This window comes from Heterodontus francisci, chromosome 5 (assembly GCF_036365525.1).
Source record: "Heterodontus francisci isolate sHetFra1 chromosome 5, sHetFra1.hap1, whole genome shotgun sequence".
Lineage (NCBI taxonomy): Eukaryota > Metazoa > Chordata > Chondrichthyes > Heterodontiformes > Heterodontidae > Heterodontus > Heterodontus francisci.
Genome location: NC_090375.1, coordinates 48,702,698 through 48,727,818, shown reverse-complemented (window position 1 = coordinate 48,727,818; position 25,121 = coordinate 48,702,698). Strand labels below are relative to the sequence as shown.

At 43.4% G+C, this 25,121-nt stretch overlaps 1 protein-coding gene across 1 annotated transcript in view; it reads left to right on the top strand.

The window, feature by feature from the left end:
- Window positions 1–25,121, top strand: part of tg (thyroglobulin) — a 532,338-nt gene that overhangs the window by 190,528 nt on the left and 316,689 nt on the right. The window contains exons 34-37 of the mRNA XM_068032631.1: window positions 2,353–2,472; window positions 3,604–3,687; window positions 6,386–6,523; window positions 7,095–7,274. Of these exons, the coding sequence (XP_067888732.1) occupies window positions 2,353–2,472; window positions 3,604–3,687; window positions 6,386–6,523; window positions 7,095–7,274 (522 nt within the window). The remainder of the gene's footprint in view (window positions 1–2,352; window positions 2,473–3,603; window positions 3,688–6,385; window positions 6,524–7,094; window positions 7,275–25,121) is intronic.

The following is a 25,121-nucleotide window of genomic DNA, read 5'->3' as shown; positions in this document are numbered from 1 at the left end:
ACATGGCTCTCTTCAGGCCCCAGTTGTACTACACAGCTTACTCCAATACGGAGCCAAAATATCTTGTATCAACACAAACTGTATAGTAAAACTACTCTAAATTGGTGACCCCCATCCAAAGAATGCGAACAATCTGCGTGGATTTATGTTAATAACAAGTCCTGCTTATCATCTAGTAAACTTACTGACATTCAATTAAATAAATGTTTGTAACCATCAGTAAGATAATAAACATCCATGAATAATGCCTCTCGTGACATCTACCACTAATTCATTATTTTTACATTGAAGAGACTGCACGGTTTCATAAATTATTGTGGAACCAATTAAATTTTTAAAGTTGGATCCTTGCCATTCATTGCAACAGACTGGCCCGATTCTTTCTCATATTTCACTTTGACTGGGTGTTGACCCCTGAAATCTCCAGGCTTTGGGCCAGCAGCTCCTCGTAGGACTTTCCAACATCAACTGTAGCTTCTACCATCGCCCCACCACCCCCTCAACCCCCCCCCCCAATGTTGCTACAAGGTTGGCTTGCCTCAGATGTTTAGACTTAACTCTTTGTTGCAGAGGCTGGGCAATACAGGGGGTTTGCACCTCTGGAGCCTATCCAGCGTGATGGCATTTTTGAGAAATATAGTTGAACTAAGGAACAGGAGTAGGCTGTCCAGTTCCTCGAGCCTTTTCTGCCATTCAATTAGATCATGTCTAATTTGTATTTCAACTCCTTTTACCCAAGGGCAAGGTTATTGTACAAACAAAAGAGTGAAAATGGGGTAAATCAATATTGCATTCGGCATGGCCTTTAAAAGGATGTAGACTGTAGAAGGAAGGGAAACCTGAGGCAAATAGCAACAAGAAAACTGTTTTGCGCCCAGAACAGGGTCACTGTGTGCTTGTTCGTGCTAGACTGAGGCCCGAGCTAAATTTGAGCTGAGCCAAATGCTGCCAGCATGCTGGGAGTACCAAATGCTGGTCAGAAAGGCCAAGGAATTAGCTGGCTTCCATGCCCAGCTGCTTAGAGCCTTGCACGCTCCAGCAGTGATTCCCAGTTTCTTTGTGGCCTCAACAGGAGCACTCCTGTTTCCTGGGCCTACAGAATAGAAAATAAACTTTTCATTCATTTTTTTGGGCAGCCTCCAATGGTCCCTTTCTGCCTGGTTCAACACCTATTTGTACCTGCATTTTGAAATTGGGGCAGTTGTATAACTGCCAGAGAACTTCCTTTTTCACATTTAAGCAGTCTTGTACCCATTTCAGGCAGGCATGTTATTTATTCACTAACAGCCAAGACATGGGTGTCAATGTTCTGAGATGACCACAACCTGATTTTCAATGCAGGCCACCCATTTTTTTGGCAGATCGGCTTGGTCTGGATTTATCTCCCAAGGAATTCCATGATCTGGAGTTTCTGCTAACAAATGAATTAGAGTACAATACATACAAGTCTTAATCTGGTTCTAAGAGTAACAAGCTATTGAAGTTGCAACCCAACCCCAGTGAGAACATTTCAGTGGTACAAAAATACCTGCATTAATTTGGCAATCTTGCAGAGAGAGGCCACAACAATGGCTGGCATCGGAAATGGGAATTCTGCACTGCAGTAGGAGGGTCAGAAGGTCAGATTAAGATAATTTAGTTATTTCTGTTTCCTATAGGCTAGCATGTATCCCATAATTTCTTCATAAGCTCTATATTCTGCATTGCTACCAACGTTGAAATGAGCAGAAGGGAAGATGAGGTAAATCAAGGAATAATACTAAACCGGGGCTTCAAAAAGCCTAGATTGTAGAAGGAACACTGAGGGTGGTAAGGTGTCCGAGAGTTTTAAGATCCCGGACCAAATATAAATGAGTTGAAATGAGTAACCAATGAGATTTGACTTTAACAAAGGTGAATGTTGGAAGGAGGGGGCTTATAAATGAAACCTAGGAGAAACACATGAGGGAAGTTCAGAGAACATTGGCCAAATAGTATTAAGAAATTAGGGAGAGAGGAATAATAAAGGCAGTTCAAAAGATGGCTCATTACCAAAACCCTATTAACCTATTGTGGATCTGATAAGTTGATAGAAACATAAGTGATCCAATAATCCTTCATTTATTTAAACACAGTGGGCTATGTGAGTACGGTAAGAATGTTGCAGAAAATTCTTTAGTCCTTTGCTCCTTTACCTCTCATCTCCATCACTGTGTTTGTGCATGTCTGATTCCTGTTCTGCACACTGAAAGATCATTTTCTTCCTTTCTATCTTGTGCACAAGGAAAGGCTCATAACTTTCAAAATGAGTACACATTACACACCAAACGAAAGAATACTTGAAATAAACTAAGATATTTTATTTCTGTGCAGCTTATGCGCTTTTATCAAAGAGCTTTGTGGATGCTGAGTACTCAACTGAACTGACTCCAGACATGAAGGAAGAAATTCAGAGATCATTTAACCGTTTCCAGCATATCTATCTATGGCAGGGTGAGCTTTATATTCTGCTGTACTGTACATACTGTTGCTTTAAATTTATTGTTGCTGCTCATCTTGTTTCATCCTTTCCACATCCCACTTCCATCCCAGACCTCTAACCTCTTCCATCACATGTTGAATGCAGTTCCAGGATACCAGTAGTTCTCTGGTACCTTCTTCTTGTGGGAGCCTTGAAGTAAGTGCTGGAAGGCTATTCCACTGTGGCAGACATTGTAACCAAGTCTATTTGTGTACTTATCTTCTCCTCCTTCCCTCACTTAGTGACAATGAAAAAATGTTATATCTCCCCCTGCACTATACTGCCTCAGATGAACTGAGTTAGCACAGACCAGGACTAGAACCTTTAGCCTCTCTGTTCTGTATGCCTCAGCATCACACATACACTAAATCACGTAGGCCAGCCAATTTCATTTAAACTAGCCTTGATCACTGAGAAGGAATGACTGCTAAACCTTGATTGATTCTCATTAAGAGGTAGATTTGCATGAATCACCAATCTTGGTGCAGAGTATCACAACACGCATATACACATCGGGAATTTATATGTGGAGGTCAGATCCCTCCTTCATCCACACCTGAATGTTCATCCATTAAAATGTCAGTTTAACTGCCATTATTTAGAATTGCCACATATGTTTTTTTCCTGAGTGTGGAAGTCTTTTACTTTAGAATTACCAGAATGCAAACGATTGTTATAGAATGAATAAAATACTATGCTTTTATATGAAGACCATTCCTTATCTCAGTACGTATTCTGAGTTTTGAAATTCATGGCTACTCACTAACCTTGAACTCAAGGCCATAAATTGCAAATCGATGGGCTGAAGGGCCTGTTTCTGTGCTGTATGACTCTATGACTCTAAATCGATGGTTCCTCAGCAAACCCAGTCAGAGCGATTTGTTTGTTCCAAGATTGAGATGCATGTGGAGCATCGCTGTTGATCATAACAGCACAGGATTGATAAAACATTGACACTCAGAGCCACACATTGCTTTGCATCATATCATTTGGGTTTCTGGCTCAGGAACTATTCTTACAGACATGTTTATCCCAAAAATCTGACTTTATCAACACTGGCTCAGATATTTGAATGAAAGTTCTTGTTCCAAATTGATTTTCAGATTCCAACATGAACACACGGCTGAAATCAACTCCTGAATGTACTGGAAAAGTTCCCCCGGATCAACAGACTCTAGAACCACCAGGTATTTGTGGTGCTGAGACACAAAAGGACATATACTCTGACAAATTTCAGATGGCAATTGGGACAATTGGAGCTTTCAAGACGGAGATTGATAGATTTTTGTTAGGTAAAGGTATCAAGGGCTCTGAAGCAAAGACGAGTAAATGAAGTTGAGGCACAGCTCAGCGATGATCTAATTGGTTGACAGAGCAGGCTTGAGGCGCTAAATAGCCTATGTTCCTATTCATTCCTGGGATTTGTTCACTGTTGGCAAGGTCTGTATTTATTGTCCATCCTTGTTGCCATGTGTGGCTTACTTGGTCACTTCAGATGACAGTTAAGAGTCACCCATGTTCTTGTGTTTCCAACATAAAATGATGGTGGAACATTTAAATATGAGCAACCATATTTAAATTACACATTAATGAAGGGAAAGACGTCATAGGTCCTATTTACTATCAAGGCGATCTCAGTGAGTCTGGGTCTCCTGCAGTATTAAGATGGGGTTGGAGGTGAGTGGTTAAATTTAAAGGACCACCTTGCCTAGTTGAGTTGATCACAGAGTAAATTCGAAGATTTTTTAAAAGTATTTATTATCTTTTTGCTCTGCATATGTTTCCAGTAGTGTGATACTGAGGCAGACACTGTAGCCATTCCCCTCCTGCACCAGAGCTGCCCAGTCCATCCAGCAGCATGGGGTGGGGGAGGGGCAACACAATTATGCTAATAAGCCTGACCTTTGAAGATCCATTCAGGTCAGCGATCAAACAGGCTGAGGTGAAGCTGCTCCACCATCAATCTGGGTCTGGGGAGGAGCCATTTCCACTGGATCGGAAAATTCAGGCTAAAGGCTAATTCTCCGACTGTGTATATTTGATGAGGATCACCGATCACAAGGGAGTGCTAGGTTATAAATTACGGGCCCACAGCCCTTAATTTTCCATTCATTGATTTGAAATGGATGGAAAATCATGAGTCATCAATTCCTGACTATTGTTCTATGATTGCCAACCATCTCTGGGAGGACACGATTGTGGATTATTCATTTTCTATAGCCGCTCAAACCTTTCTTCGTCATCACTTGTGCAAGTGACTTATCCTGTAATATTTTTCGTGTTTCCCTTCTCTTGCTGCCCACATCCAACAGCAGACAGAACATGGAGGTTTTCAGCAAAGCTAACCTGAAGCTAGATTCCAGGAAATCTCCACCTTGCTTTCCTTGTGAGGGAGCACTTGGATTCTCCTAGGTGCCTCCTCCTCACATGATTGAAAGCATTGGACCAGGGAGCTTGTACAGTTGCTTCAACTTGTTGCCCTACCACTGGCCTTTTGTTACCGTACTATAGTCTGGTAAAGATTCACATGGAAGTCACAGTATTTTACAGTACATAAGGCCATTTGGCTCATTGTGCCTTTGCTGGTTCTCTGAAAGAGTTATGCACTTTATCCCATTCCCTTGCTCTTTCCCCATGCGCTTTCAAGATTTTGTTTTTCAAATTTTTCTCCACTTCCCTTTGAAAAGCTTTTCCGCCTCTGATTCTTCTAGGACCTGCCAAACATCTGCATAAAGGTTCTCGTAACCTTTTCCTTTATTCTTTTGAACATCTTAAATTTATGCCCTCTAATTATTGATTCACCAACCAGAGGAAATAAATTTTCCCATTTACCTTATCTAAATCTGTCATAATTTTGAGAACTTCCACGAGATCTAGTGAAAACTAGTATGCAGGTACAGAAGGTAATAAGGAAGGCAAATGGAATTTTGGAATTTATTGCTAAAGGAATAGAATATAAAAGTAAGGAAGTGTTGCTGCAACTGTACAAGGCATTAGTGAGACCGCACCTGGAGTATTGCGTACAGTTTTGGTCCCCTTACTCGAGGAGGGATGTAGTTGCATTGGAGGCAGTTCAGAGGAGGTTCACTGGATTGATTCCAGAGATGAGGGGGTTTGTCTTCTGAAGAGAGATTCAGCAGTTTAGGCCTTTACTCTCTAGAGTTTAGAAGAAGGAGAGGAGATCTAATTGAGGTATATAAGATGATTAAGGGGATTGACAAAGTAGACGTAGAGAGGATGTTTCGTCTTGTGGGGCAATCTAGAACAAGCGATCATAGTTTTAGGATAAGGGGTAGCAGATTTAAAACTGAGATGAGGAGAAATTACTTCTCTCAAAGGGTCGTGAGTCTGTGGAATTCACTACCCCAGAGTGCGGTGGATGCCAGGACATTGAGTAAATCTAAGGAGGAGCTAGACAGATTTTTAATTAGTAATGGTTGAAGGGCAGGAAAGTGGAGTTGAGGCCGAGACGAGATCAACCATGATCGTATTGAATGGTGGAGCAGCTCGAGGGGCTGAATTGCCTACTGCTGCTCCTAGTTCTTATGAAATAAAAACAGAAAGTTTACACGTTCTTTTGTTCACTATTTTAGGAATGGAGTTTTAAATCAGTTAATAGGTTAACTGGAATAGCAGACAAATAGGCCCCAATATTTATGGGAGATGAGACGAAGTGGAGGAGCACAGTTCCAGGGTGGGGGTGGGGATTCCGGAAGACCCAGGAATGCAGGTGTATTTGTCCTGGTCCAGATGTTTTAAGGTGCACAGATGTATTTTACCTTTTTTGGATGCATAAAAAAGATGGTAGTCGCCAATATGTGAACGCTTTAGGTAATGGGTTCCTCAGTCAATGTGGATTTAAAAATTGTTTTCTGTTTTGATTAGAAACCACCAGGGAACGTTTTTCACGACTGGACTCCAATCTTGTCCGTGTAGATTTGAACCAGTCTGTTCCAAACCAACGTTATCAGCTATTCAAGCATCAGTTTCCAACTGCACAGGCAGAGCTGTGGTGCCTGGCACGTAAGCAGCCCAGTTTAGATCTATCTCTTATTTATTTTTAATCAATTTTGTATCTCTAGCCATGATTTCAAATCTGAAACTTTGCTTCAGAACCACCAATGTTGGAACTTAAAAAAGAACTTGTATTTATACAATGCCTTTTACAACCTCAGGACATCCCAAAGCACTTTGCAGCTAATGGAGTACCTTTGAACTATTGTACTATTGTAATATAGGACATGCGGCAGCCAGTTTACGCACAGCCAGATCCCATAAACTGCACTGAGATATTGATCAAATTGGTTGAAACTGAATATTGAGGACATCAGGGAAAATTCCACAACCTTTGACTCACAGGCCAGTGTGCTACCTACTGAGCCACAGCTGACACCTACGCTCAAGTTCCAACTGCTCCAGGGGAGCAGGAAATCTGCAGCTTGGCACTCAAAGTAACCAGACTCAAGTTTGGACCACTTTTAACTAAATGTGTGAGGTGACCTTTGGAGTGTCCAAACTGGCCCAATTGAGATGGAATTGGAGTCACCGGTTGTTTTGTTGATCACTGAGCTGGTTTCTCCATTTTTATTTTCAGGTTGTACAGAGGAGAACTTTTGCAAAGTGGCAACTCTACGGTACAGTGGGGCCCTGCACTATGAATGTGTGCTGTACCCAGACACACAGCTTTGCCAGCCTAGTAGTGACACTAATTTCTCTGCAATGAACTGTGGCCTTGTCCTACCTGAGGAACCACAAATACTGTACAGGAAGAAGGGTGAGTCACTCAATACTGAAACGATTTAGGACAGAAAGCAGGAGAAGCTTTTTTGAGACTATGGAAAGAACTACCAGAGTTACCAATTGTCAATGTCTATGAATAAGTCATTGAAGGAAAAGGGACTAAAGAGGATATTGGAACAGGGTGGGCACATGGGATTAGGACAATTGCTTGCGTAAGGATAAACACCAGCATAAACTCATTGAGACAAAAGACCTGTTTCCATGTTGAGCTTGTATGTAATTTCTATATAATGCTATGTCATTGTATGAAATTGTATGTAATTCTATTTAATTTCTATGAAATTACCAACCTAGCTGAACTCCTGAGGTGACAGAGATGATACAGTTGTTAACCTGGCATTGGGCTAAGAAGCGGGGAAGGATAAAATCAGTAGAAGTTCTCTCACCCTGCCATTATCCAGGAATTCTTGCTGGGAAGTGCATTTGTGGGAATGTGAGATGACAGACATGAAGGCGTGATGTCATGTTTTTCTCTTTCTTTTGGGCCTCCTTATCTCGAGAGACAATGGGTAAGCGCCTGGAGGTGGTCAGTGGTTTGTGAAGCAGCGCCTGGAGTGGCTATAAAGGCCAATTCTAGAGTGACAGACTCTTCCACAGGTGCTGCAGAGAAATTTGTTTGTCGGGGCTGTTGCACAGTTGGCTCTCCCCTTGCGCCTCTGTCTTTTTTCCTGCCAACGACTAAGTCTCTTCGACTCGCCACATTTTAGCCCTGTCTTTATGGCTGCCCGCCATAACTCAAAATAATAACTCAAAATGCAATAGGATAAGACACAACAGGTGTACTGGGGTCACCTGGCAATCAAAAACCTTTTAGGGGAAGCTGTTACATACTTTGCTGTTCAGAAGTGACCTGTTTATTCTCAGAGCATTGCAACTTCAACTGAATCTCATTATAATTATTCGGAGAGCGTTGCTGGAGGCTTTTTTCATTTATTTAATGTTCTGGAAAAAGATTCTCCCTGGAGACTGCACTGTTCAAAAAACTGCGTGGGACATTGATTGGTTATTTCCAAACAGAGCATGAAACTGTAGATGCCCTAAAGGATGCTGTCTCACTATATGCATTTACTGCAGTCTCACTCCTGAACTTCTGTCGGTCTTCTTCATTGCCAAAGTCTCAGTCAAGGTCACAGTGAGATGGTTGTTTCAGATTGGAATATTTCTGGGACCTCAATTGCAAGACTGTGTTAAAACCAGAAACTATTCTGCAGGCCTGAACTACCTGTAAGCAACACCATGGAAAATCTATTAGCATGGATTATATAATTGACACACCGATACATCTGTATACAGAGACATGTGTAATCGGGGCTCAAAACCAATACGTGGTGTAAAACTCAGGGGCAAACGTGTTACACACATACCCTAGCATTGAATTTTGTCACCCTTTTACATCCATCCATTGATTCCTGCACCCAAACAAATCTCATGTCCCCAGGCTAAAGAACTATACATTCAAACAATGCATGTTGTGGAGGCCATCCTTTCCTTTCTATGAAAGCCATGCCAATTTTGATTATTTCTTGTCTGAAGACTGCTGAACTTGTTTCCGGAGTCCATTCCTCATATCTGATTCTCTGTACATGCGTGAAGTAAATTCCTTCCAATTTTTCGTGTTGTTTAATGTTGTTCTCATGGTCTCTAGTTCTCTGTTCCCAGTTCCACTTAATCTGTTGATGTTGTTTTGATTTCAGAGAAAACAACTCATATTTTACAAAAACATTTCATAAGGAACTGTTTAAAGAGCCAAAAACCATCGAATGATTAAATACCAACTGATTTTCAAATTTAGCACAGCAGCTTTATAGAGTCAGAGAGTTATACAGCACAGAAACAGATCCTTCGGCCCATCGTATCCATGCTGGCCATCAAGCCATCTATTCTAATCCCATTTTCCAGCACTTGGCCTGTAGCCTTGTATGCTATGGCGTTTCAAGTGCTCATCTAAATAATTCTTAAATGTTGTGAGGGTTCCTGCCTCTACCACCCCTTCAGGCAGTGTGTTCCAGATTCCAACCACCCTTTGGGTGAAAGACTTTTCCTCAAATCCCCTTTAAACATCCTGCCCCTTACCTTAAATCTATGCCCCTGGTTATTGACACCTCCGCTAAGGGAAAAACCTTCTTCCTATCTACCTTATCTTCTTCTTTGGCCTCCTTGTCTCGAGAGACATTGGGTAAGCACCTGGAGGTGATCAGTGGTTTGTGAAGCAGCGCCTGGAGTGGCTATAAAGGCCAATTCTAGAGTGACTGACTCTTTCACAGGAGCTGCAGATAAAATTGGTTGTCGGGGCTATTACACAGTTGGCTCTCTCCTTGCGCTTCTGTCTTTTTTCCTGCCAACTGCTAAGTCTCTTCGACTCGCCACTCTTTAGCCCTGCCTTTATGGCTGTCCGCCAGCTCTGGCGATCACTGGCAACTGACTCCCACGACTTGTGATCAATGTCACAGGACTTCATGTCGCGTTTGCAGACGTCTTTAAAGCAGAGACATGGACGGCCGGTGGGTCTGATACCAGTGACTAGCTCGCTGTACAATGTGTCCTTGGGGATCCTGCCATCTTTCATGCGGCTCACATGGCCAAGCCATCTCAAGAGCTTCTGGCTCAGTTGGGTGTTTCTGCTGGGGATGTTGGCCGCCTCGAGGACTTCTGCATTGGAGATACGGTCCTGCCACCTGATGCCAAGGATTCTCCGGAGGCAGCGAAGATGGAATGAATTGAGACGTCGTTCTTGGCTGACATACGTTGTCCAGGCCTTGCTGCCATAGAGCAAGGTACTGAGGACACAGGCTTGATACACTTGGACATTTGTGTTCCGTGTCAGTGCGCTATTTTCCCACACTTTCTTGGCCAGTCTGGACATAGCAGCGGACGTCTTTCCCATGCGCTTGTTGATTTCTGCATCGAGAGACAGGCGACTGGTGATAGTTCAGCCTAGGTAGGTGACCTCTTGAACCACTTCCAGAGCGTGGTTGCCGATATTGATGGATGGAGCATTTCTGACGTCCTGTCCCATGATGTTCATTTTCTTGAGGCCGATGGTTAGGCCAAATTTGTTTCAGGCAGCCGCAATCCTGTCGATGAGTCTCTGCAGACACTCTTCTGTGTGGGATGTTAATGCAGCATTGTCAGCAAAGAGGAGTTCCCTGATGAGGACCTTCCATACTTTGGTCTTCGCTCTAAGATGGGCAAGGTTGAACAACCTGCCATCTGATCTTGTGTGAAGGAAACTTCCTTCTTCTGAAGACTTGAACGCATGTGAGAGCAGCAGTGAGAAGAAGATCCCAAACAGTGTAGCTGCGAGAACACAGCCCTGTTTCACGCCACTCAGGATAGGAAAGGGGTCTCATGAGGCACTGCTATGCTGAATTGTGCCTTTCATATTATCATGGAATGAGGTGATGATACTTAGTAGCTTTGGTGGACCTCCGATCTTTTCTAGTAGTCTGAAGTGACCACGTCTGCTGACGAGGTCAAAGGCTTTGGTGAGATCAATGAAAGCAACATAGAGGGGCATCTGTTGTTCGTGGCATTTCTTCTGTAACTGGCAAAGGGAGAACAGCATGGTGGATCTCTCTGATCAAAAGCCTTAGGGTAGACATGCTCAGCCAGCTTCTGGAGCCTGTTTAAAATGACTCGAGCAAAGACTTTCCCCACTATGAACAGGCAGATTCCACGGTAGTTGTTGCAGTCACTGTGGTCACCCTTGTTCTTATAGAGGGTGATGATATTGGCATTGCGCATGTCCTGTGGTACTGTTCCCTCATCCCAGCACAGGCAAAGCAGTTCATGGAGTGCTGAAAGCATAGCAGGCTTGGCACTCTTGATTATTTCAGGGGTAATGCCATCTTTTCCAGGGGCTTTTCCACTGGCTAGAGAATCAATGGCATCACTGAGTTCCGATTTTGTTGGCTGTTCATCCAGCTCATCCATGACTGGCAGAGATTGGGCTGCATTGAGGGCGGTCTCAGTGACAACATTTTCCCTTGAGTACAGTTCTAGATAGTGCTCCACCCAGCGGTCCATTTGCTTGCGTTGGTCAGTGATTGTGTCCCCTGATTTAGACTTGAGGGGGGCGATCTTTCTGATGGTTGGCCCAAAAGCTCTCTTAATGCCATTATACATTCCTCTGATGTTTCCGGTGTCGGAGGTCAACTGAATACGACTGCATAGGTTTTGCCAGTAGTAGACTGATAGGGCGGTAATTGGCTGCGTGGATTTGTCCTGCTTTTTGTGGACAGGACATACCTGGGCAATTGTCCACATTGCTAGGTAGATGCCAGTGGTATAGCTGTACTGGAACAGTGTGTGGGTCAGTTTTGCACTGACCAGTATGTGTGTGGCTCAGTATCACACTGGTCAGTTGTGTGTGTGGCTCAGTATTGCACTGGCCAGTGTGTGTATGGAGCAATATCGCATTGGCCAGTGTGTGTGTGATTCAGTATCATACTGGCCAGTACGTGTGTGTGTCTCGGTCTTGCACTGGCCGGTGTGTGTGGCTCAGTATTGTACTGGCCAGTGTGTGTATGTGACTTAGTATCATATGGGTCAGTGTGTGTGTGGCTCAGTATCACTCTGGCCGGTGTGCGTGTGGCTCGATACTATCCCGTGCAGTGTAAATCCGTGCCATCCATCCAACTTATGCCAAATACTTTTCCGTGAACATGCTACCCCTTTGAAGCACAGTTGACTGTACTTAAATCTAATTTCCTTGGCTGAATGCTGGAAAATATAATGAGCAGCTTAATGGTGCTCAAGATAAATTGTCATTTGGAGCATGTTTTTACAATTGTTCCAAATCCTGAACTCTTAATAATGGCCAAAAAGTATTTGATGAAGACTCCTCTCAACAAACTAAGGCCCTTTCCTCTTCCACCACCACCATCTCCCCAGCCCTCCCCCCCCCCCCCCCCCCCACCTTAGCTAATTACTGCAAGACAGGGCATAGGCAAGAGTTTATATTTCTGTAGTTTAATTCTCTCCCGTGCTGTGTCATTGCAATTTAAACAAGCTGATCGCTGCTGAAAGGAACCCACCCCCAGATCGAAACTCAAACCTTGTTTTTATGCGTTGCCTATGGAGACAGAGAGGCATTTTCATTCTTATTGAAACAGCTGGTATCAGTTTCCTTGAACAATCCCAAGTCAGATGGTAGAAACAGCTATACTGGAGTTTGGTAGCCCTGTGAGCAGCACTAACCATATTTGTGTTGGGAGTCAGACCATGTGTTACCCGTATTTGTGTTTCTTTAACCAGATACCAATTTTAAGGTAATCTAGTGTCCTAAAGGCAGTCTTATTTCAGATCTTTTTGTTTGGGGGATGGAGTATGCTAAGATGAAATCTGCAGAGGTTCTTGTTAATCTAGAAAACAGCCCCATGAATGAATTGTGATTTGTCATTGCTGCATCACCTAATGTTAGCAGTAAGTAGCAACTGGGAGCATTAAAACAGCGCAGGACTTTCTTATTAAAGGGGTTGTGTCTTCCGTGACAAAACATTCGGCTGGATCTAGTTGGAGCCATGCATCTCATGGCGTGCCCTTTTCATTTACTTTTTTCTGCACCCTTCATTGAAAATCTGCTTTGTGCTATAATTTGCTGGAAAAGTGAGCTGATAACACCATAGCTAGGGCAACAGGACACCTGGGACCAGTGAATGATAGAACCAACAGCGTAGCTCCTTCTCCAAAGAGATTTAATTTTTTTTTCTTTTTTATTTATTCATGGGATGTGGGCTTCACTGACAAGGCCAGCATTTATTGTCCATCCTGAAATGCCCATGAGAAGGTGGTGGTGAGCCGCCTTCTTGAACCACTGCAATCCTTGTCTAGATTCATCCACAGTTCGGGAGGGAGTTCCAGGATTTAGACCATGCAACAGTGATGTACAGTGATATAGTTCCAAGTCAGGATGGTGTGTGACTTGGAGGGGAATTTGCAGGTGGTGGTGTTCCAATGTTTCTGTTTCCCTTATCCTGCTAGGTGGTAGAGATCTTGGGTTTGGAAGATACAGTCAAAGGAGGCTTGGGGAGTTGCTGCAGTGCATCTTGTGGACAATACTGCTGCCATAGTGAGCTGGTAGTGGAGAAAGTGAATGTTTAAGGTGATGGATTGGGTGCCAATCAAGTGAGCTGTTTTGTCCTGGATGGTGTTGAGCTTCTTGAGTGCTGTTGGAGCTGCACTCATCTAGGCAAGTGGAGAGTTTTCCATCACGCTCCTGACTTGTGCCTTGTAGATGGTGGACAGGCTTTGGGGAGTCAGGAGGTGAGTTACTCGCTGCAGGATTCCCAGCCTCTGATCTACTCTTGTAGCCACAGTATTTATGTGGCTGGTCTGGTTAAGTTTCTGGCCAATGGTGACGTCCAGGATGTTGACAGTGGGGCATTTAGCGATGATAATACCATTGACTGTCAAGGGGAGATGGTTAGATTCTCTTTTGTTGGAGATGGTCATTGCCTGGCAGTTCTGTGGCACAAATGCTACTTGCCACTTATCAACCCAAGCCTGAATGTTGTCCAAGTCTTGCTGCATGCAGGCATGGACTGCTTCCGTATCTGAGGAGTTGTGAATGTATGGTGTTCATTTCCAATCATCAGCAAATATCTCCACTTCTGACCTTATGTTGGAGGGAAGATCATTGATGAAGCAGCTGAAGATGGTTGGGCCTAGTAGGACACTACTTTGAGGAACTCCTGCAGTGATATCCTGGGCTGAGGTGATTGGCCTCCAACAACTACACCTATCTTCCTTTGTGCTAGCTATGACTCCAGCAGTAGAATTTTTTCCCCCTGATTCCCATTGACTTCAATTTTGCTAGGTGTCCTTGATGCCACACTGAATCAAATGCTGCTTTGATGTCAAGAACAGTCAGTCTTACCTCATCTCTAGAATTTAGCTCCTTTGTCCATGTTTGGACCAAGGCTGTAATGAGATCTGAGGCTGGGTGGTCCTGGTGGAACCCAAACTGAGCATTGATGAGCAGATTATTGCTGAGTAAATGTCACGTATGAGAATTGTGAACAACACCTTCCATCACTTTGCTAATGCTTGACAGTACAAAGAACAAAGAACAAAGAAAATTACAGCACAGGAACAGGCCCTTCGGCCCTCCAAGCCTGCGCCGATCCAGATCCTCTATCTAAACATGTCACCTATTTTCTAAGGGTCTGTATCTCTTTGCTTGCTGCCCATTCATGTATCTGTCTAGATACATCTTAAAAGACGCTATCGTGCCCGCGTCTACCACCTCCGCTGGCAACGCGTTCCAGGCACCCACTACCCTCTGCGTAAAGAACTTTCCACGCATATCCCCCCTAAACTTTTCCCCTCTCACTTTGAACTCGTGACCCCTAGTAATTGAATCCCCCACTCTGGGAAAAAGCTTCTTGCTATCCACCCTGTCTATACCTCTCATGATTTTGTACACCTCAATCAGGTCCCCCCTCAACCTCCGTCTTTCTAATGAAAATAATCCTAATCTGCTCAACCTCTCTTCATAGCTAGCGGCCTCCGTACCAGGCAACATCCTGGTGAACCTCCTCTGCACCCTCTCCAAAGCATCTACATCCTTTTGGTAATGTGGCGACCAGAACTGCACGCAGTATTCCAAATGTGGCCGAACCAAAGTCTTATACAACTGTAACATGACCTGCCAACCCTTGTACTCAATACCCCGTCCGATGAAGGAAAGCATGCCGTATGCCTTCTTGACCACTCTATTGACCTGCGTTGCCACCTTCAGGGAACAATGGACCTGAACACCCAAATCTCTCTGTACATCAATTTTCCCCAGGACTTTTCCATTTACTGTATAATTCACCCTTGAATTGGATCTTCCAAAATGCATCACCTCGCATTTGCCCTGATTGAACTCCATCTGCCATTTCTCTGCCCAACTCTCCAATCTATTTAAATTCTGCTGTATTCACTGACAGTCCCCTTCACTATCTGCTACTCCACCGATCTTAGTGTCGTCTGCAAACTTGCTAATCAGACCACCTATACTTTCCTCCAAATCATTTATGTATATCACAAACAACAGTGGTCCTAGCACGGATCCCTGTGGAACACCACTGGTCACACGTCTCCATTTTGAGAAACTCCCTTCCACTGCTACTCTCTGTCTCCTGTTGCCCAGCCAGTTCTTTATCCATCTAGCTAGTACACCCTGGACCCCATGCGACTTCAGTTTCTCCATCAGCCTACCATGGGGAACCTTATCAAACGCCTTACTGAAGTCCATGTATATGACATCTACAGCCCTTCCCTCATCAATCAACTTTGTCACTTCCTCAAAGAATTCTATTAAGTTGGTAAGACATGACCTTCCCTGCACAAAACCATGTTGCCTATCACTGATAAGCCCATTTTCTTCCAAATGGGAATAGATCCTATCCCTCAGTATCTTCTCCAGCAGCTTCCCTACCACTGACGTCAGGCTCACCGGTCTATAATTACCTGGATTTTCCCTGCTACCCTTCTTAAACAAGGGGACAACATTAGCAATTCTCCAGTCCTCCGGGACCTCACCCGAGTTTAAGGATGCTGCAAAGATATCTGTTAAGGCCCCAGCTATTTCCTCTCTCGCTTCCCTCAAAACCTGGGATAGATCCCATCTGGACCTGGGGACTTGTCCACCTTAATGCCTTTTAGAATACCCAACACTTCCTCCCTCCTTATGCCGACGACCTAGAGTAATCAAACATCTCTCCCTAACCTCAACATCCGTCATGTCCCTCTCCTCGGTGAATACCGATGCAAAGTACTCATTTAGAATCTCACCCATTTTCTCTGACTCCACGCATAACTTTCCTCCTTTGTCCTTGAGTGGGCCAATCCTTTCTCTAGTTACCCTCTTGCTCCTTATATATGAATAAAAGGCTTTGGGATTTTCCTTAACCCTGTTTGCTAAAGATATTTCATGACCCTTTTTAGCCCTCTTAATTCCTCGTTTCAGATTGGTCCTACATTCCCGATATTCTTTCAAAGCTTCATCTTTCTTCAGCCGCCTCGACCTTACGTATGCTTCCTTTTTCCTCTTAGCTAGTCTCACAATTTCACCTGTCATCCATGGTTCCCTAATCTTGCCATTTCTATCCCTCATTTTCACAGGAACATGTCTCTCCTGCATGCTAATCAACCTCTCTTTAAAAGCCTCCCACATATCAAATGTGGATTTACCTTCAAACAGCTGCTCCCAATCTACATTCCCCAGCTCCTGCACAATTTTGGTATAGTTGGCCTTCCCCCAATTTAGCACTCTTCCTTTGGGACCACTGATGGGGTGGTAATTGGCTGGATTGGATTTGTCCTTTTTGTGGACCAGACATTCCTGGGAAATTTTCCACATTATCCAGTAGATGCCTGCATTGAAACTGTACTAGAATGGCTTGGCTAGAGGTGTGGCTAGGTCTGGAGCACAAGTCTTAAGCACTGCAGCAGAGATGTCAGGGCCCATAGCCTTTGTTGTATCCAATGTACTGAGCCATTTCTTGATATCATGTGGAGTGAATCGAATTGGCTGAAGACTGGCATCTGTGATGCTGGAGACCTCAGGTGGAGGCTGAGATGGATCATCCACTCGGCACATCTGGCTAATGTTAATTGCAAACACTTCAGCATTGTCTTTTGCACGGACATGCTAGGCTCCACCATCATTGAGGAGCCTCTTCCTCCCATTAGTTGTTTAATTGTCCACCATCATACATGATTGGTCATGATATGATGGGATAGGGTATGTTTATGTAATTTTTGTTTTCCTACATGTGAAGTTAATTTTATCAGTGACAGGATATTTGGGAATCCATAGAAATGTCTCCTAAAATGTTTCCTTCCACTTGTGAACTGAGTCATCAGAAATAAATACCCCGTCTTTGAGTAAAGCCTAGTAAGGAGGCCATTTTGTTTTTTGCTTTCTGCCAATTTTTACACATTTACTTGTTTCATATTGTTGATGATGCATGTAAAATTTGGATTCTAAAAATACAAGGCACTGGCACTAATCATTATTATTTTCCAAAAAGCAGAGTATCGTATCATTAGCCACAGGCAGGTTACTTTGTGAAGAATAATACTGGTCTGCAACAAGGCTTCTTTCATCTGAGGTTTTATGATACATAGCATTTTACAACAGTGGGTTTCTCCAGCTGCGATGGTTTTGATTAAAGGATTAAAGCACCTCACAGGAGATGGAAAGATGCAGGGAGGTCAGCCTGAGAGACAGAGACTGCCTGAGGTGAATCCTACTCTTGCTGAGCTTTCCCTTTTCCGTTGTGTTTGAAATCTCCACCCTACACAGTAGTTAAGTGTCCCAGAACATAATTAACTATTTATAGTTTAAAAGGAATGACTTTTTTTTGATTTTAGGAATAAAAAAATTTCTATTTGTGTTTTATTGGACACACAGGGTCTGAAACTGGCCTTTGTCATAGCATTAAACGGTAGTGGCACAAAATGGGCTGATCGCGATTTACCAGCCTGTTTTATACCTTGACGAATTTTCTTTTATATTTACTTTAAGTCCACTTTCAAGCCAACCAGGTCTTGGAACAGAATAATTTCTCCCTTCTTCTGAAGGTAGTAATTCTTTCTGGATCTATGTATATTTGCAGATCTCTGGCTCTTCCTTAAGCGGCCATTATTCATGCAACAGCCTACAGAATGGGTGTCAAGGGTTGTCCAATTCTCACCCAACGCTCACATGTGTACTTTCCAACTGAAGTTATGGGACACACTGAATCACGGACAGATTTAGCCCCACTCCTCCAATCAGTATTCCTATTCCCCAGATTTGGAGGCAAATTGTGGTGCCTGCAAATACAGCCCTGGTTAAGATTGGCTAATTCAATAGAGACCAGCATTCAAACATGAGCGGGGGTGGTGGTGGGGGTGAAATTGGTCTACGCTAGCAGCGCAAAATGGGCTCACAGCAAATTGTCAGTCATTGTGTCAGTTTTTATTTTCCCTTGACTTGGAAAATATTGCCCTTATTTTTAATTTCAAGCTAAATAAAAGTAACAGTGAGAGTGGGAAATGAGTCTCCAAAAAGAATTTGAACTTCTGTGAACTTCAGTCGAAAGAAGTTCGGGCGCAGTGACAAATTGGCTGCCGATTCACTACGAGCCCATTTTGCACTGCTGAAGTAGATCAATTTCATCCTCCGGTCTTGCTTTCCTATAGCTCCATGTCACACTATCCCTCTACCTTTAACATTACCCTTCGCCACCCTTTTTCTCTTGTAAAAAATTTGTATGGAAATATGTGTATGTATACACCCATGTATGTGTTTATATGGCCGTCCATGTCTCCGCTTTAAAGACGTCTGCAAACGCGACATGAAATCCTGTGACATTGATCACAAGTCGTGGGAGTCAGTTGCCAGCGTTCGCCAGAGCTGGCGGACAGCCATAAAAGCGGGGCTAAAGTGTGGCGAGTCGAAGAGACTTAGCAGTTGGCAGGAAAAAAGACAGAGGCGCAAGGGAAGAGCCAACTGTGTAACAGCCCCGACAATCAAATTTTTCTGCAGCACCTGTGGAAGAGCCTGTCACTCTAGAATTGGCCTTTATAGCCACTCCAGGCGCTGCTCCACACACCACTGACCACCTCCAGGCTCTTACCCATTGTCTCGCGAGATAAGGAGGCCAAAGAAGATGTGTTTCTAAACATGGATGTGTGTGTATACATGTTTGCATGTGTTTGTGTGGTTCAGTGTGAAAATTTTATTGATAACGCGCTTGTTAAGCAGCTTGGAACGTTTTGCTACGTTGAAGACGCTATCTACATGCAAGTTGGTTTTTAAGAGAACAAAGAACAAAGAAAATTACAGCACAGGAACAGGCCCTTCGGCCCTCCAAGCCTGCGCCGATCCAGATCCTCTATCTAAACATGTTGCCTATTTTCTAAGGGTCTGTATCTCTTTGCTTCCTGCCCATTCATGTATCTGTCTAGATACATCTTAAAAGACGCTATCATGCCCGCATCTACCACCTCCGCTGGCAACGCGTTCCAGGCACCCACCACCCTCTGCGTAAAGAACTTTCCACGCATATCCCCCCTAAACTTTTCCCCTCTCACTTTGAACTCGTGACCCCTAGTAATTGAATCCGCCACTCTGGGAAAAAGCTTCTTGCTATCCACCCTGTCTATACCTCACCTGATTTTGTACACCTCAATCAGGTCCCCCCTCAACCTCCGTCTTTCTAATGAAAATAATCCTAATCTGCTCAACCTCTCTTCATAGCTAGCGCCCTCCATACCAGGTAACATCCTGGTGAGCCTCCTCTGCACCCTCTCCAAAGCATCTACATCCTTTTGGTAATGTGGCGACCAGAACTGCACGCAGTATTCCAAATGTGGCCGAACCAAAGTCTTATACAACTGTAACATGACCTGCCAACCCTTGTACTCAATACCCCGTCCGATGAAGGAAAGCATGCCGTATGCCTTCTTGACCACTCTATTGACCTGCGTTGCCACCTTCAGGGAACAATGGACCTGAACACCCAAATCTCTCTGTACATCAATTTTCCCCAGGACTTTTCCATTTACTGTATATTTCACTCTTGAATTGGATCTTCCAAAATGCATCACCTCGCATTTGCCCTGATTGAACTCCATCTGCCATTTCTCTGCCCAACTCTCCAATCTATCTATATTCTGCTGTATTCTCTGACAGTCCGCTTCACTATCTGCTACTCCACCAATCTTAGTGTCGTCTGCAAACTTGCTAATCAGTCCACCTATACTTTCCTCCAAATCATTTATGTATATCACAAACAACAGTGGTCCCAGCACGGATCCCTGTGGAACACCACTGGTCACACGTCTCCATTTTGAGAAACTCCCTTCCACTGCTACTCTCTGTCTCCTGTTGCCCAGCCAGTTCTTTATCCATCTAGCTAGTACACCCTGGACCCCATGCGACTTCAGTTTCTCCATCAGCCTACCATGGGGAACCTTATCAAACGCCTTACTGAAGTCCATGTATCTGACATCTACAGCCCTTCCCTCATTAATCAACTTTGTCACTTCCTCAAAGAATTCTATTTAGTTGGTAAGACATGACCTTTCCTGCACAAAATGACTTGTCTATCACTGATAAGCCCATTTTCTTCCAAATGGGAATAGATCCTAATCCTCAGTATCTTCTCCAGCATACCTGTCTATTTGTGTTTTTGTGCATTATATGTGTGGACATGTATGTGCATGGCTGTGTTTAACTGAGTGCATTTCATATTATCACAAGGGATTTGCCTATTTGTGTTTGGCTTTGTCTTCAGAAATATTCTTTCATGGGACGTGGGCATCACTGGCAAGGCCAGCATTTGATGCCCATCCCCAATTGTCCTTGACAACTGAGTGGCTTGCTAGGCCATTAGCCTGTGCCTGTGGATTACACATCCAGTGGCATTATCACTGCGTCACCATCTCTACTTTTTCTATCTGCCCTATATGTTTCCCTTAATATCTTGAAAATTTCAAGAAAACCACCCCTTAATTTTTGAAATTCCATGAAACCTTAGTTTCTGTAATCTATCCTCATAATGTAATCCTTGGAGTCCAGGTATCATTCCAGTAAATTTACGCTGCTCTCCCTCCAAGGCCAATATATCCTTCCTGAGGTGTGGTGCTCAGAACTGAAATCAGTGCTGCAAGTGTGACTAACCAGGACTTTGTATAACTTAAATGTGACTTCTATCCGCTGGTATTCTAATCCTCTAGATATAAAGGCCAGCATTCCATTTCTCCTTTTTGATTATTTCTGTACCTGTCCATGACATTTTAATGATCTATGTACATGGACCCCGAAGTTTCCTTGGACCTCCACTGCTTCTAGCCTTTCACTATTTAGAAAGTACATTTAGATTCAAAGTGGATAACCTCACATTTGCCTATATTGAAATCCATTTGTCACAGTTTTGTTCATTTACTAATATCTGTTTCTAATTTTATCCTTCCATCTACACTGCTAACAATGCCACCTCTCTTTGTGTCATTGGCAAACTTTGAAATGTGGCTCTCTATCCCACCATGTAAATTGTTAATAAATGCAGTGAATAGTTGGGGCTCCAACACAGAAGCCCGTGGGATGCCACTAGTCACATCTTGCCAGTTAGAGTACCAGCCCATTATCCATACTCTCTGTCTCAAACTGCTCTGCCAATCTTTTAACCAGGTCAATAATTTTCCTTCAGTTCCATGAGCTTTAACTTTAGTTAACTGTCTCTTATGAGGTACTTTATCATGTGCCTTCTGGAAGTCCATATAAATAACATCAATACGCATTCCCCTGTCGACTGCTTTAAAATTCATCAGATTTGACCTACTCTTTACAAATTCATGCTGGCTTTCTCTGATCAGCTGAAAGTTTTCAGGATGCTGTGACGAATTTCATTTTAAAATGTCAGCTTTTTATTTCTTTCTTCCCTTCCCCCAAGTTCCATGTACTATACTGGAGCTGCAATTGGAAAACTACCACTGTGAAGGATTGTAGATGCACTGAGCTGTGTTGTTCCACTGGACCTTCATGCTCATTAATGTTAACTCTTGGGTAACGCACAAAGACATGCAAAGAAAGCAAAATATAAACTCATATCACCAAAGTAGGAGAGTATTTCTGATTAGCTGTATGGTCAGACTGCATCTTGAATAGTTTACCATCCAATTTAGTTACCAATAATACAAAGGATACAATTGGGCAAGAGTCCAGAGAAGGATCACAAGGGCTAATCTCTAATATTAGAGGTTTGGGCAATGAGGTAAAACAGGCAAAACTTGGACCTGCAGCCGTGAAAAAAGGATGAGAAATTATGTTTAGAGGTATTAGATAGTAAGTGGTATGGAAAAGGTAAATTTGGGGAAGCTCCAACTGATTCCTAGATTTTAAGTATTTGTGGAATGTTGTTAGAGGCACTTTTTCGTTTAAATTTATCCAGAAAGATTCTCCCTGGAGATTGCACTATTTTAAAAAACTGCATGGGACTATAATTGGTTATTTACCAACAACACTTTAAAAAATCATACATTTATATGCCGTGGGATCTTTTACATCTACATGAGATGGGACATCAGTTTAACATTTTATCCAACAGACAGCATCTCCAACAGTGTAGCACTCCCTCAGCACTGCACTGAAGTTCAGCCTACATCATATTTGCAAGTCTTTGTTGGTGGTTTTGAACCCTAGATCTTCTGAATTAGAGGTGAAAATGTGACCCACTCAGCCCTTAAGAAGATGGTCTTACTATTTGCAGTGAGCATAATTACCAATGTAGATTGGTTGAGCCACAGGACCAGTTTGCATGTTACCATTTCCACTGTAATTCTGTGAGAAAAAAATCAGTTGAAGAGTTATTTCTGTTTGTTTCAGGAAAGAGAGATTAAGAAATTTGGTGAAAACATTGGATCTATAAGAGAGTACCAGACCCCTAGACATTGCTCACATTGTTTGTTTAGTTGTGATGGGCTTTTCCTGTTGCTGAAAATTCTTTGAGGAAATTTTCCAGGCTCTACATCCAGGATCACTTGAGCACAACAAATATTGGAAACTAACAGCACTGTATCTTCCCCACATGGACTGCAGCAGTTCAAGAAGGCAGCTCACCACCACGTTCTCATGGGCAATTTGGGATGGGCAATAAATGCTGACCTGGATAGTGATGCCCACATCCCATGAACGAATAAAAAAAAAACTCAAGTAGGTTGAAGCACACACTTGTCATGCAACTCACTCAGTTTTCCATCCATTTTGTTTGTCCTTGGGAAGCCTGTATATTGTCTGTCTCTAATTGGTCTGAGGGAACTAAGCGTCAATCATGTAGTTTTTTAAAAATTTGTTCATGGAATGTGAGCATCACTGGCAAGGCCATTCCTAATTGCTCTTGAAAAGGCGGTGGTGAGTTCCCTTCTTGAACCACTGCAGTCCATGTGTGCAGGTACACCCATTTAGGAAGGAGTTCCAGGTTTTTGACCCAGCGACAGTGATGGATCGGTGATACAGATTTAGGTCAGGATTTTGTGTGACTGGGAGGGGAACTCGCAGGTGGTGGTGTTTCTATCATCTGCTAACCTTGTCCTTCTAGGTGAAAGAGGTTGCGGGTATGGAGGGTGCTGTTAAAGGAGGCTTGGCGAGTTGCTGCAGTGCATCATTTATATGGTACACACTGCTGCCATTGTGTGCCAGTGGTAGAGGGAGTGAATGTTTAAGGTGGTGGATGAGGTGCCAGTCAAGCGGGCTGCTTTGTCCTGGAATGTGTCGAGCTTTTTGAGTGTTGTTGGAGCTGCACTTATCCAGGCAAATGGAGAGTAGTCCATCGTACTCCTGACTTGTGCGTTGTAGTTGGTGAACAGGCTTTGGGAAGTCAGGAGGTGAGTTACTCGCCACACAATTCCCAGTTTCTGACCTGCTCTTGTAGCCACTGTATTTATATGGCTACTCCAATTAAGTTTCTGGTTAATGGTAATTCCCAGGATGTTGCTAGTGGAGGATCAATGATGGTAAATGCCATTGAATGGCAAGGAAAGATGGTTAGATTCTCTTTTGTTGGAGATGGTCATTGCCTGGCACTTGTGTGGCGCAAATGCTACTTGCCACTTATCAATCCAAGCCTGAATATTTTCCAAGTCTTGCTGCATGTGGACATGGACTGCTTCAGAATCTGAGGAGTCACAAATGGAACTAAACACTGTGCAATCATTGACAAACATCCCCACTTCTGACCTTATGATGGAGGGAAGCTCTTTGATGAAGTAGCTGAAGATGGTTGGGCCTAGGACACTACCCTGAGGAACTCTTTCAGTAATGTCCTGGGGCTTAGATGTTTGGTCTCCAACAACCACAACCATCTTCCTTTGTGCTAGGTATGACTCCAACCAGTGTAGAGTTTTCCCCCTGATTCCCATTGACTTCAATCTAGCTAAGGCCCCTTGATGCCACACTCAGTCAAATGCTGCTTTGATGTCAAGGGCAGTCACTCTCACCTCACTGCTGGAGTTCAGCTCTTTTGTCCATGTGTGGACCAAGGCTGTAATGAGGTCTGGAGCTGAGTGACCCTGTAGGGAGCTTTACTTCCAATGTCTTTTTTTTGATCTCACTCTCCCACACTAAGTCTGTGACCCTAGAATTGCAGTGAATATGTGTCCGAGCAAAATGAGGAATTACTCAACATGTTGACTGTAGTTAACTTACAGTAGTATTTATTAAACATTAATTCAAAACTTACAGTTATCCATAAATTCCCCTCGTGCATCCTTGTTTCTAGCTAGCTTTCCTTTCTTTACTAGCATGTATGCTTGCAACCGTTCCTGGGTAGTCACTCTGTCAGTGAAGTAGGTCTGAACTGGTTGACTAGGCTCCGTTCACTTTCTGCGGCTGTCTGCAGATCTTCGGCCCTAAACCCAAAGTCAAGCTGATATTTATACTGTCCTTGTCGCATACACACTACACATCTCCATTCTTTTCGATGGTCCCGTCTTGATCCTCTTTGTGACAATGAATTTAGCACTCTGCTAGGGAGCCCCACTGGTTTCGCTAGCACTGTCTTAATGTTGTTTGTGACTTAATGACTTGAGCAGATCAATACAATTTGCAGACATCAGCTCAGTCAGCAGCCCATTGTCTTCTTTCACCTGGCAGAACCCAAACTAAACATTGATGAGCAAGTTATTGCTGTGTAAGTGCCATTTGATAGTGACACCTTCCATCATTTTACTGATAATCGAGGGTTGACTGATGGGGCAATAATTGGCTGGATTTGATTAGTCCTGCTTTATGTTGACAGGACATACCTTTCCACATTGTCAGATGGGACTGTAGTTGTACATA